This window comes from Nanorana parkeri, unplaced genomic scaffold (genome assembly GCF_000935625.1).
Source record: "Nanorana parkeri isolate BGI_ZX_2015 unplaced genomic scaffold, ASM93562v1 scaffold387, whole genome shotgun sequence".
Taxonomy (NCBI): domain Eukaryota; kingdom Metazoa; phylum Chordata; class Amphibia; order Anura; family Dicroglossidae; genus Nanorana; species Nanorana parkeri.
Genome location: NW_017306655.1, coordinates 381,914 through 396,160, shown reverse-complemented (window position 1 = coordinate 396,160; position 14,247 = coordinate 381,914). Strand labels below are relative to the sequence as shown.

General features: G+C 41.4%; 1 protein-coding gene across 3 annotated transcripts in view; it reads left to right on the top strand.

Annotated features, from left to right (window-relative positions):
- Window positions 1-14,247, top strand: part of LOC108789320 (protein-glutamine gamma-glutamyltransferase 5-like) — a 54,006-nt gene that overhangs the window by 16,361 nt on the left and 23,398 nt on the right. For all 3 annotated transcript variants that reach the window (XM_018559294.1, XM_018559291.1, XM_018559293.1), the window contains 7 exons: window positions 376-494; window positions 4,341-4,469; window positions 4,578-4,755; window positions 6,556-6,694; window positions 9,905-10,008; window positions 10,619-10,858; window positions 13,442-13,732. In XM_018559294.1, the coding sequence (XP_018414796.1) occupies window positions 376-494; window positions 4,341-4,469; window positions 4,578-4,755; window positions 6,556-6,694; window positions 9,905-10,008; window positions 10,619-10,858; window positions 13,442-13,732 (1,200 nt within the window). The remainder of the gene's footprint in view (window positions 1-375; window positions 495-4,340; window positions 4,470-4,577; window positions 4,756-6,555; window positions 6,695-9,904; window positions 10,009-10,618; window positions 10,859-13,441; window positions 13,733-14,247) is intronic.

Below are 14,247 nucleotides of genomic sequence, written 5' to 3'. Positions count from 1 at the left end.
TTTTAAATAGGTTTGAAAAAAAAAGTTTCGGTTTCAGCTTGACAGTTTTTTTATTTTCGGTTTCGATTTCGGTATCAACATTTCATTTCGGTGCACCTCTAATACAAACAAATGCCAGCGTGCATGCATGTAAGGAGGAAGAAGTTGCAAAGAGAATGCAGGGGATAAGAAACACAGAGATGGATCAATAAAATTAAAAAAAAATAAAAGGCTAAAACAGTGTTTTTAATTTTTTTTAAAATGCAGTTTTTTTAATGATACATGGTTTTGTAGCAAACTTAATGCAGTAATCTAGTTGGTAAAGATCACCATGTGATGTTACATCATCAGGAATTGGTTATTGGCAGCAACTAAAAGAGAATATTTTGTTTGCAGATGATGATGTGTTTCTGGACAATGAAGCCTTAAGACAAGAATATGTGATAAATGAACATGGCATGTTGTATCAGGGAACTAAAGATTTTATTGTCTCTACCCCGTGGAACTTTGGACAGGTGAGATTTATTTGTATTTGTTTTTTTATGTTGATTTCTGCAGATTTAATCCCAGTCTGCTCTTGCATAGATTTTTGTTTAGAACAATCTCAGTTATAAAGTATAGACACTCCACCTGCGGCACCCCCCAAGTCCCTGGGTTTCACCTGAATGCTACTCTGTTGTAACAGGCAAGCTCTGGCACTACTTGATAGAAAATGCATTATGGAGACACACACATCTTACTAGTATACACAAGGGTGGCTCCATAGGACCCTGCAAGTGAAAGGAGCCACCCAAAACAGAATATCAGGACCAGTGCTCTGGGGACCAGCTGATTCTGCAGGAAACTAAAACTGTTTAACCTTAGGAAACAGCATCCAGCAGGTGTCGGCCTATAGGAAACAGTTGGATGGAGCTTTTTGTTATATGATTTTGTTTTCCTTTTTAAAAAATCTTGATTTACTTTTTAATTTTACAATCTATTTACATTTTAAAAATATTTGTTTAACCTTTTTTTTCCCCACAATTTTTTATTTTGCTCAGTACCACAGAGGTACCGAGCAGAATAGCTGAGCCAAATGCAGCTTGACAGCATTCGGCTTTTCACTCACTGCCGTTCGGCCCCAGTGTGAATAGGGGCGAATGGCAGCAAGCGAGCTGCTGGAACTTCGGTTCAGCCGATCCAGATGTTGGATCGGCTGAGTCGAAGTCCTTCTGCACTTCGGCAGACCGAAGTGCAGCCGAAGGCAGCCGATGTACTGCTGAAATCAGCCGTACTGAGCTGGAGTGAATAGCCGAACTTAGTTCGGCACACTTCACTATGGCTGGGTTATTCACTCGGCTGCCTTCCGCAGCTTTGTGAATAACCCCCTTTGACTTTAATATTAATTTAAGGATGCATTGTTTAATAAAATGTTGCTTAAATACTTCCCGGCCGGCCGTTGTAAAAAACGGAGCCAGAAGCTCTCTAGATCTGAGCGGGCGTCTTTAGACGTCCGCTCAGCCACGCCCTCCCGCCTGGCGCGCGCGAGCGGAATAATGCCCGTTATTTCAAAACAGGCACCCCTCCCCGGCTCCCCTCCTCCCGCAGACACGCTAGTCCCGGGCTCTGCTGTGCCCCGTGCAAGCCCGGGACCAGCATACGGCCTCTGTCACAGGGTATCAGAGGGAGCTCGGTACACGAGCTCCCTCCGGTCCCCTCTCCGCTGTCAGAATGCAGAACTAATGTATATTACATCACTTCCGCATTCTTGTGTCACACTCCAGCTTCAGATGCTGGAGAGAAGCTGATGAAGCAGATCTCTGCTTCATCAGCTTCTTCACGGGGGTCCTAGGTGACATTAGGGGTCTTGGAGACCCCTGATGTCTCCATAAAGAGGACCTGTCACATATTTTGCTATCACATAAGGGGGTTTTCTAAAAAAAAAATAGGAAAACAAATATTTAAGTTTCCCCCCAAAAAATGTAAAGTTACAAATAAAAAAGAATTAAATGTTTTTTTTTTTAAAGTCCCCCCCCATACATACACGCATGCAAACAGACGTCAGGTGCGCATACGTGCGAAAACGACGATTTTGCCCATTACGCCGCACATGTTACATATCGTCGCGAACGTCGGAATGAAAGCAATGGTTCTACGGCCATCAATCACTGATAACACTAAACTGATGAGCTGTAAAAGCTTTTAAAGCGTCGCCTATGGTCATTTTGGGGTATGGTAGTTTTTTGCGATTTCGCGGGTGCACGCAATTTTAAAGCATGACATGTTTGGTGTCTATTTACCCGACGTGACCCCGTCTTTTATATTTTACCAAAAATATGGGTAATAATCATTGTTTCCTAACATAATGAAAAAAAAATGTTCAATCATTTTTCTTTAACCCCTTCATGACTGAGGCCCTTTTTTCATTTTTTGCACCCATGTTATATTCCACATTTTAGGCCTGAAAATGACGTAAAACCCCCCAACATTATATATTTTCTGAATGCCAAGACCCTATAGAATAAAATGGTGGTAGTTGAAAATGTTTATGTAAAAAAAAAAAACCACAGTGGTGATTAAATACCACCAAAAGAAAGCTCTATCTGTCTCCAAAAAATGGTATAAAATTAATTTCAGTACAGCGTTGCATGATGGAATAAACGTCAGTCAAAGTACTGCAGCGCTGAACACTGAAAAATGGCCTGGGCAGGAAGGGGGTCTAAACACCTGGTCTTGAAGTGGTTAAGAGCTTCGATTCAGATTTGAGATCATTTCAGATAATTCAACCTATCATGTAAACCCGTGAAGCACATATTAAATGCTATTGTGTCCTGTATGTTGAATAGAAATCCAAGCACAAAATAGACACCTTTGTTTTGAGATATTAGAACTTCAGAGAACGTGTGAGGAACTTACGACAGGTAGATTTGTTGACTTGTAAGCGGTGATGTTACAAGCTGTCACTTTATTATGCGGCAAGCCGCACCTTAACTTTGGGGATTAAGTTGAAACAACATTATTTCATCATCATCCCTTAGGCAAGTTATTAAAGTGAACATAAGCATTTGCCAGTAAGTATTACCTGAACAGGTAAAGATAAATGTGTTAGCTTTAACTGTCACTTTTTGACATCATACAGAACATGATTGAATTTTTGTGAACTTTTTTGCATTTGTCACTGTTTTTTTTTACATGTTATATAATGCAAAGTTTTAGAAGCACTGTCAGATATGTACTGCTGCCTTTTAGGTTATTTCCTCTTACTTCCTGTCCCGGTGATCACTCATGCTACTAAAAAAGTTTTTACACCTTTTTATCCCCGTGTATGACATCACTGCTCTAATAAAAAAAAAATGTGTACTTAAAGTGAACCTGTGCTTTGTCCTTGCAGAGCAAGATAACAGTTTTATTTCTTTGCCACCATCCATAGCTTCATATGCTACACTGGCCCTCTCTTTGGCCTTTAGGAGTGAAGAGATGAAGCCTTTGATAAGTTTTAGGTAGCTTCCAAGGGCTTAAGCAGGCTTAAGTATTTTCTACCAACCCCTATTGGACACTTTTGAGTGCCTGAGTGGCCAATCAGCAAGCACCATTTATGTCACATGTCAGAAAGGGGAGAAAGTCACATGTTCCTCCATACCTGTTAGAACTGGTATTTAACTCAGTCCCTGACAGCTTAATGAAGTGAGATGAAAGCAAACAAATAGTGAATATGTACGGCTGAGAAGTCCAACAGTTAAATGAACCGGTGTCTTTCTCCTGTATAAGTAAAGCTTAGGTAGAATGTAAGGTAGCATCTAATAAAAAAAAAGTGTACTGCTTCAGCATTAGGGCAATGAGAGCGTAGATTTCCCCCTGTAACCCAGTGAAATGTCAAAAAGTGAGATTCTGCTTCCTCCCTTGGTGGCCCAATGTGCAATTGATAGGGTGATGAGATAAATGGTCCTTTGGACCAATTTACCAGTTTAATAAGCAAGCAAGCCAACGTGCATTGGCCAGTTCCCCATAACTTTTTTTTAGAGTGAACCAACCTAATCCACCATAAGTTTGACTCGCACAAACCATGTCATTTTGCAGTTAACTCTCTCTTGAATATAAAACAGATTAGCATCTGAGGAGCATATGGCTTTCTCCATATGACAGTGCTTCCCTAATCAGAGCTGTCACAAAGGGAATCCATGTGTGAGCTATGACTCGGTTGACTCATATCTTACAAAATAATTCCCTTTCTTTCCTGGTGGAGTGGGAGGAGGATGAAGGAAAGGTAACTAGATTTGTCTGTGGATATCTCAGTTAAAGAGAACCTGTTTGTTTGCCTTTTGTGGGCACAGATATTGAGAATAACAAAGACATTTAGTTTATTTTTTTTCTCCTGATTTTAGTTTGAAGATGGAGTTGGGGAGATCTGTTTAAGAATACTGGACATGAGCCCAAATTTTCTAAAAGATCCAGCAAAGGATTGTTCTAAGAGAGGGGACCCTGTGTACATAAGTAGAGTCATCTCTGCCATGGTAAGCAGAATGAGCCATCTATATTGTAAGCCTAATGTGCCTGTAAATTGTCCTAAGTCTATGTTTTTATATGTTTCAAAATCATAATGTTCCCAATACAACCTGTAGATCAATTCTAATGATGACCGTGGAGTGTTGGAATCCTGCTGGGATGAGTTATTCAGAAATGGTGTCAATCCAAGCTCATGGAGTGGAAGTGTTAATATCTTAAGGCTCTGGGACCGCAGTGGTTGCAGGCCAGTTCGATACGGACAGTGCTGGGTTCTGGCTGGAGTCATGTGCACAGGTATATTACCAATTTACTTTCTTTTAATGAGTTACAATAAGGGGACTATTTGTTGGTTGTCAAACAGAATAGGAAGCAAGGTTAGCCATGCGCGTTTGAAATTTAGCTGGGATTCCTAGAGTCTGTGGCCCTGCCAACTTGAGTGAGGAGGAAGTGAAGACGTTTGAGGAAGGCATAAAGTACAACTAAAGGCAAAACCCTTTTTAAAAATCTTTGTTAGAGCTTTCTGGTGGAAACTCATCCCCACACAGCTACCTCCTTATGAATCACTTGCCCCTCCCTTTTAGATTGTAAGCTCTCGTGGACAGGGCCCTCCTTATCATCTTGTCTTGAATTGTATTGTGATTGTAATGTCTTCCTTATATTGTAAAGTGCTGTGCAAACTGTTGGCTCGAAATAAATCCTGTATAATAATAATAATAATAACTCAAAATTATGGCTTCCTTCTTCTGTTTCAGTCACAGTGATGGTGGTCACCAGGACAAATAGAGTGAATCTCCCTAATGGAGACACAGATAGCAATAAAAACCTGACAATAATAATAGGCCTTCACCACTCTATCCAGAATTAAAATAAAAGATTTGGGTTTATATACATTTAAAACCTCTGTGAGGATTTCTGTCTGTGGCCCCCAGATTTAATCTCACATGTGATCTAATATGCCTAGCAGCATGGTGCTAGGTTTGTGGAGCTGAATGCATGCAAAATAGAAATACATAGAGTAGAATACTACTCTACCATCAAAAATGCACAAACTGTGCAGGAATAGCAACAGTGAGGATCTGTGTTCACACTAGAGTGTTACGCTAAAGGCAAGGTATACATTGGTTCAGCTTACAATATCCTACAGCTAGTGCCGGATTTAAGCTCTCCGCTGCCCCAAGGCCGGGTTTCTTAATGCACTCCTCTCCTTGCCAAACCCCCCCACCCCTAATGAAGAATGACAACCGAATGCGGGGGTGGCAGGGTTGTTTTTACATTTTTTTTTCTTTATCATTTTTGTACTTTTTTATCACTTTCTTTTTATTTATTTATCTTTTATTTATCTTTATTATCTTTAATATTTTATTTGATAATTTTTGTACTTTTTTTTATCACTTTCATTTTTTAATTTTAATTATTTCTCATGGGGGGGGGTAAACGGAGCTGCATGCATATTACAAGTGTAATATGTAATACGTAATATTACATATTACATCACCGCAATCACTTGTACTAAAACACAGGCTTCCCCGCTCTACATTTAGCGCTGCTTCCCCGAAGCAAAATGCAGATGATTGAACCCGAGACGAACAGCTAATTGCATAGTTGATACATATAGATGAACTGCTCTTCCTGCAAAAGGAGTGGTTAGTTCCGTCAGGCCACCCTTGAGATCCAGTTACTCCTTTTAGACAACACTGCCAAGTCCCTTGACATTCAATGCAGTTAAGCAGGTTCAAGCACCCACTTCCAGCCTGCAAATTGGGCTATAAAAAACCCAATAACACACGTCACACATGCCTGTAAGCATGTTCACATTGTTAAACTGACAGCATGGTGTAAAGCTGTAGATCTCCCACTGGTTCAGGAAGCCAGCCTTTCCTACCCCCGTCAAAGTGCTGCTGTACAGGGAATAACATTAACACAGAATTTAGACTTAAATTGAGCTATATTTTAATAAATAATAAACTGATTTAAATGGTGTTTTTATTTTTTTAAATCTTAAACACAGCTAGAAATAAAATCTGGGCCATATGAATTAGATTTCATTATACAATATTGTCACATGGCATAACTTCTCTGTTTTTGTCTGGTCAGTAATGAGGTTCCTGGGAATTCCTACTCGCATAGTAACAAACTTTGAATCTGCCCATGATACCAACTTCACACTGACCGTGGACGAGTTTTATGATGAAAATGGGAAGAAGCTAGATCCTGCTCAGGGAGACAGTGTCTGGTACGTAACATTTAAGAATTGTTTATGAGGCCAAAATCTAACTTCTAAATTGCAGATTAGAAGTCAATTACAAACTTATACTTTAAAACGAACCTGGACCTTTCCTACTAAGGGTAAAGATTTAGGTTCATGTTAATTTATGTTCCCTCTCTTTTATATTCCTTACCTTAAATTCCTTGTCAATCCATTCACCTCCGAGAGTGAAGAAAATACCTGGTACATCCAGTTGTACTAGGCACAGTTTTTTCAGCTTTGCGTAAGCTCTAAATGGGATCAATCAAAATTTTCACACAAAGTTATGCTCCTGATGTGAAAGAGGGGGACTCTATGTAAAGGGGAATCCCATTTTTATTGTGTGTTCTTACTTGGGGTTCCCCGTCCTTAAAATCAATACCAGGCGCATAACTCATATAAGGGTTTGGTATGGATTTTGGAGGGGGTCAGATGTTGTTTTGAACATTTACGGTTTGTACATTTTAGACTGGGGTGCCTCGAGAATTAAACTGTGCCATGATTGAAATATGAATTCTGTCTCAGCCCAAGAGCAGGGACTTGACACATACTCACAAGCAGTGGCGTCACAAGGGGGTGCGGTCCGCACCCAGGTGTCACCATTGCAGGGGTGACACCAAAATGACTGACAGTCATTTTGGTGTCACCCCCTCTAAAAAGTCGGGCACTCGGTCATGAACCGAGAGCCCGACAGTGTCAGGAGAGAGGAGGGGACCCAGCGGCATACCTCATCCCGTCGGGTGAACGTTGGCTCCTCTATCTGCCAGAGTCCATCATCAAGATGGCCGCTGGCAGGCGTCAATCAGAGGGGGGCGCGCATGTGCGATAACGACTTGGCGGGGTGTCATCCGGTCTACAGACCGGGTGATACCCGGCCTCGGGACACCCCTGATGCCAAGTGCCTTGTATGCTCTTAGGGTTCACCTAAAGTTCATCTGTACATGTCTGTATAATGCTGCTCAACGTCTAACACTAAGTAACTTTCATTACTACATAATAATAATATTATTGTACATGCCAGTTAAGATCAACAATTTAAAGTGTATGAGTTAATATCAAAATTCACTACAGCTACTAATTAGATTTCATAAAATGTTCTGCTCCTGCCAGGTACCCTCCCAAAAACAATACCTCCACTCTCTCCAACTAATTACTTCAGCATTAATAAAAAAGAAATTGAATCTAAAAGCCCCTTTAAGCCACCTAAATGCTTAGTTATGTGATGCAATGGGTTCCGAGTCTTCTATCTCTTTCACTGCAGAGAAGCTCAGTCAGGCTTACATGCAATGGTGGAACTAGCGCCATAGCGACCCAGACGGCCACCAAGGGTCCTGGGGCACATACAAAATTTTGCTATGAGGCCCTGTGATTTCTACTTACGCCTCTGTTTTCCATTTACTTGAGATTGCATTAAATTAGCAGGTAACATGGACATATGCTCAATGCTTTGTACACATGTCAAAGTATTTGGAGACCTCAAGTGGCCAGAAGTAGTACTGAAGGCATTGACTAAAATACAGATGAATACCAGCATACTGGCACCCTTAGCTGTTTCTTTATATGCAAGAGGGTAGGCTACTTTAAGTAGAAAGGCAGCCAGAGTTGACAGGTTCATGAAAGCAAAATGCCAGCTCCATGTTTAGTAAACTCTCCTTTTTGGAGGCAGCAGTCGTAGTCTTTAGCAAATTATTCTCCTATAGTATTATTCATACCTGCCAACTTTAAAACTTGAGAAAGAGGGACACTTTAAGGAGACAGGGACCTGTGTACAGTGGGCATGGTTAAATTTTGCTAAATTTTGGGTGTTGCCTGGAAGGACAAGCTCACCTCTGTGGCTATACACCGACCCTTGTCTTCTTGCTCAGCTTCTTCAGCCACTTAAAGAGATTCTTCACTGTTTCATCATTTTCTTCTACCTCCTCATCACTACGCAACAGAGAGGGTGCACGGCAGAAGAGGAAAGTGACCTCACCTCTCCTGGCCGACAAGTACGCCAAGCAGTATGAGCAGACCAGGTGGCCAGTGGGCATGGCCTTCTGTCCTAGCTGTGGTCAAGGCAACAGTTGCCACACTCCTCCATAACTGCTATGAGCTGAGGTGATTTCACCATGCTATAGGATTCTGTAGCAAGAAAATGAATAAGACAATGTGGGGAGGGCTCTGGAAACTGGGGATCTCACAATGAATGGAGGGTGCCAATGAGAGCAGAGGGTTGTAGAAGTAGAGTAGGTTGCCTAAGTGAGGAGTTGGATTCTGAAATGAGTGTTCTGGCGCTGGGCTGCGGGACACAAGCCGGATCTGCTGTATTTTGTTGAAATCCTAGGACAGTCCTGTGGAATGCAGGTTCATTGGGAGGTATGAGCTGTAATGACTGTTGTGTGCTCTTTGACAAAGTACTAAGAGCCGCGGGAATTGCGTCAAAGCCCTTGCTAATTTGGAATAATTCTAGGGCAGTTATTCACCTGTAAAGGCTTTTAAGGCAATGCTTATGGCAAATTATGGGTACCGAAGCTTCTCACCATTTCACAGGCATTTGTAAGTTGAAGGCTTAACATGTTTGGTATCTATTTACTTGATGCAACCTCATCTTTTACCTTTTTAAAAAGTATGTATTATATTGTGTTTCTGTGCACTGAAATTAAGTTGAATGCATTTTTTTTTTACTTACAGTTTGTGTTTAATAAACAGTTGTGCAACAGTGAAAAATTGCAACTGCCACCATTTCATTCTCCAGGGTCTCTGCTTTCAGAAAATGTATAATTCTAGGGGGTTTAACTAAAATCCAGGCCTAAGATGTGTGTTTTAGCATGTGTGCAAACAAATGCAAAAATGCCTCTGTTAGCAAAAGGCTTAAATAACATACTGGGAGATAAAATTGTGTGTGGTGTTACGAAACTGTACAATTTTCGTTAGCAGTCTCAGTAACAGCATACAGTGGCAGGGCATATTGAGCTGTGGAATTTTTTTTTTTTTGGTAAGCCAATTTTTTTTATTAGCCAATTAGCTTGGCTCGCGTACAGCAGCACTTGAATCTGATTCATTTCAGTTTGGAAAAAAAAGGCTTTTTCGCAGGAAGTTTTAGCAGCCAAAATACTACCCCCTAAAAGTCAGGCAGCTCTTGTCATCAAAATATTTCCCACCAGTCAGTGAGCATATTGTTTCTTGGAAGACTGACATTTTAATACTTTAATTTCGTAGGAACTTTCATGTATGGAATGAATGTTGGATGGCTAGGAAAGACCTTCGTCCAGGATATGATGGCTGGCAGGTACTGGATGCCACCCCTCAGGAGATCAGTGGAGGTATGTGCCTAAGTCATATATCTTATGTTCCAACAGCATTTAAAGATGCCCGCCAACCAACATTGATATTGTATTCCTTAAAAGGTATTCAGAAACATTATCCTAAACGTTCACTGCACTGATGGCCTAGCCAATGCAGAATTACCTAGTTATCATTATACTTCCACTATGCCATAGCCTTGCACTATATTTATGTTGCTACTGCCCAGCTGACCTTTCCTAACTAACCTTAGAACCATGCCCACCGCATGGCACTAGCCAGTCTAATGACAGGGCTCCTCCTGTGCTGGCAAATCCTGATTCTTATAGCTACATGTTGCCAAATCGTAATTTGTAAGACCATCACACCACTGATCTGGCAAGCCCTATGTTGGCAACCTTCAGCTGCATACCTTGCATCCCGCAAATGACTGGTTTCATGTCTCCATGACTCCCTTCACCGTTCTTCCATTGCCATGTATGTGATGCCTCCTGTTAGGGCCAAGTCCCATTCAGCAGTCTCTTAGAGTGCATTGAGAAAAATCTGGGCTGAGAAAGTGTCAACATTCATCCAAATCCATGGATCGCCCTGGCAGCTCTTCTTTCATAACCTTCTGTTGTCCTGTTACAGGTACTTACTGCTGTGGCCCAGCACCTGTTAAAGCAATCAAAGAAGGAGATATGGACGTGGATTATGATATCCCCTTTGTGTTTGCGGAAGTAAATGGAGACATTGTCCACTGGGTTCTCCGAGATGGGGGAGCTGAAAAGGCACAGATCGACACTTATTCCATTGGCAAGTACATCAGCACAAAGGGTGTTGGCAGCAATACCAGAGAAGATATAACAAGTGAATACAAATACACAGAGGGTAAGGAATGCTATAGAAGTATACACATAAAAAGTGATCTTTCCATATTGCCAAGAATAGTGGAGCTGTTGCCTAGCAGACAATCAATTTGCATATTTTCCTGCAGTGGGTTGTAAAGTAAAAGCTATTTATTGATGTCTGACATGTGCAAAAATAAAAAATACTACTGTTCATGGGCGACTTTTGATTTTGGTATTGGTTGAAATGTGCAGTCAACAACAGCTAATGATCGGTTACAGATATTTAAAGCCATGCGTACAATGCCAAATATAATTGTCAGGATGTATGGATGGTTGTGGAGATGTCATGCAAAGCCACATTCCTGATTCCTGATACTGCTCTTGGGCCTCAGTCATACTGTTTTCAGTGCCAATGGAAAACCACCCATGTAACATAGGAAGTCCATCCTGGACTGTCTGATTTTTATTGTAAGTTTTGCAACTAATTTGAGCTATGATTGTGACAAACAGGCCAACGTTAACCTTTAGTCAATGGTCACAACTCTTACACCACATTAAATTGAATTAGAAGAAAAAAACAGCTGAGTTAGGCATAACCAACATGGTGGATTCTAGTTGTGTATAGCTTTGGTGACAATGGGCCCACCTTGTAAGTCTTTGGTTCCAAATTGGTGAAAGTATTACCTTTATATTTGTATATATGTTTAGCCATAAGCAAATGGATTTGAAAATCAACTAATTGAAATTTTGTTATTCACCTTGAAGAATTCCAACCAAAAGTGGTAGTCTTGGGCGGAAGGTGACCCAATGATATGCCACCTGAGGCAACCACCTCAGGCTGCTTCATTATAGGGATGGCCATGCCCTAGTCATTACTGCAGAGATAGCAGTCTACTCATAATCATACTTCCGGTTCCTGATGCAACCATTAACCTGAGTTCCAGGCAAAGACATTCTTTAATTTTGGATAGAGTGGGAAAGGATTATCACCTATGGGGTTGGTTTTACTAAAGCTAAATAGGCTGTTGACTTTGCAAGGAAATGTGCACTGTGCAAGGGAATTTGTCCTTTAGATTAGTAAATGTGGGGAAAACTCATCACTGCAAAGAATACTCAATCATATGCAAGGACAATAAATAAACAGTATTTTTGTTTGCATATGATTGGATGATGGAAGTCAGCAGAGCATCACATCATTAACAAAGCCAAGTAAAAAGTGAATGGTCTATTTGCCTATTAGTAAATCAACCTGTATGTATCAATGCCCTTGTTAAGAAACATGTTCCTTCACTCTCTGTTCTGACTGACACCCTTCTGCCCTTAACTCAATGTGAATAAATCTTTCCAATGGGACAAAGACAACAATAAAATCCTGACAGATTCCAAACCTTCCTCAGTAGACTAGAAAATCAGTTTAATTGCTGCTTGTTTCCCTGTTGATGATTTCCCCTCACTTCCTGTTTTCTTTGACACTTGTCAAATAGAAGGGAAGTGGGGAGATTTTCTAACTATTTCCTGCTCTATCCAAAGTTGATATAAAACTGGAGCAGGCGGAATCTGGAGCAGCTGTGCATTGCAACCAATCAGCTTCTATCTTCTTCTTGATCGGTTCAGCTTTGAAAATGAAAGCTACAAGCTGATTGATTGTCATGCACAGCTGCTCCAGATTTTGCCTGCTCCAGTCTAAAGGTGCCCATACACCTGCCGATTATCGTACGATAATCGCGGGTGATCCCGATAATCGGCAGGTGTATGGGAGGCGTGCAACCGTTTCTACTGTACGGTCGCACGTCTTTTGTCTTCCGAGCACGCTTGAAAACCTGCCAAAAAATCGTAAGATTTTCAGGGGGTTTGTGGCGTGCACGGAAGACAAATGGCGAACAGGCCGGTGTGCGCAAGCGCACACTGCCCGCTCAGTATTGGAATCATCGGAAGCTCTCCCGGGGGGAGCCTAGCGGGGAGGGCTTCCGATGATCGCAAGTACAATCTGCCTGTCCAAGATGGGCAGATCGTACGAGATTTTAATTACCTTACAACCATCAAACAACGAAAGTTGTGCGATGGATGTAAGGTGTATGGCCAGCTTTAGTAAGGTACCCTCAATATTTTGTGTAAAGCTGGCCTTACACCTGTACTATCTACTCTAAACTCTGTGGATGGAGGAATCTCCCACTGGGCAAACTTCAGTAACTTGCTAGTCGGCCACGCTGGGTCTCAAAATATGTGAACAATGACTGCATCCAATCAGATTGTTTGGGTATTTTGACAGCCAGCGGGGCCGACTAGCAAGATACTGAAGCTTGGTCCAGTGGGAGATTCCTTTATAACCACAATTTAGCATAGATGGAGGAATCTGTTGTCCTTTTTCCATCTGACCATAGAAAGTCTGCAGATAATCTATAGATGTATGGCCAGCTTAAGGTCGGGCTCTGTGCAGCCAAGTTAGGTGATCACATTTAATCTTGAAGGATAGTCTAGTCGTAAACCAGCCCAATGCATGCTAAATAGGTGATGTAACATATTCTGAAATCTTTCAAATGCTTGGTCACATAAAATGTATAAAATACTTATATGTATATAAAAAAGTATAAAATAATTTCTGTTCTATTATTTTGTTTTGCAGGCTCATCCCAGGAAAGGGCTGTATTTGAAAAAGCTGTAGCTAATATCAAGACAAAGAAGCCATTCAGGGAGAGAGATTCTTTTGTAGCATTAGACTTTGATGTGTCCATAAAGCTAGCTGAGTCCCCCCTGATTGGACAGACGGTTTTACTTATCTTCCGCATTCATAACAGAAGCTATGAGGCCAAGAGATTCGCAATAAGTATTAGCGCCCAGGAGATGGTGTACAATGGGAAGGCCCTAGATGAGTTCTGGGGTGAACAATTTGAACTGGATGTGAATGCTAACAGAGGTAAAACAGTTTAATCATATCTGAGTGGTAAATACAGTCCATATATTTGTTGTTCTAATCACATTAAAAGAGAACTAGAAGTAAAGAGAATAGGGCTGGCAGTGATTAAAATGTACGTGTTCGATTAATCAAATTTTTTTTAATCGATTGATTTCGATTAATTATAACGCACATACAGATCCAACTACATTGGCCTATACACATGAACACGTGCCCCACTCAATATGGGCGCCGCTTGAGTGGGGCAACTCAGAATAATAACGTGCTGGATTAGTGTGATCCTAGCTCATTTTATTACTTCATTGCTGTGCTGTATGTGTATAGGCCAATGCCTTGGCTGGCGCTCGTGCAGAAAATTTCTTGGGCAAACTCACCGGCCCAAGTGGCTCCGTCGGCTAACGAAGGGGGGAGGAGTCCGGTGACGTCATGGACATCGACGTCACCGGACTCCTCCCCCCTTCCCTTCATTAGCCGTCATGGACATCGACGTCACCGGACTCCTCCCCCCTTCCCTT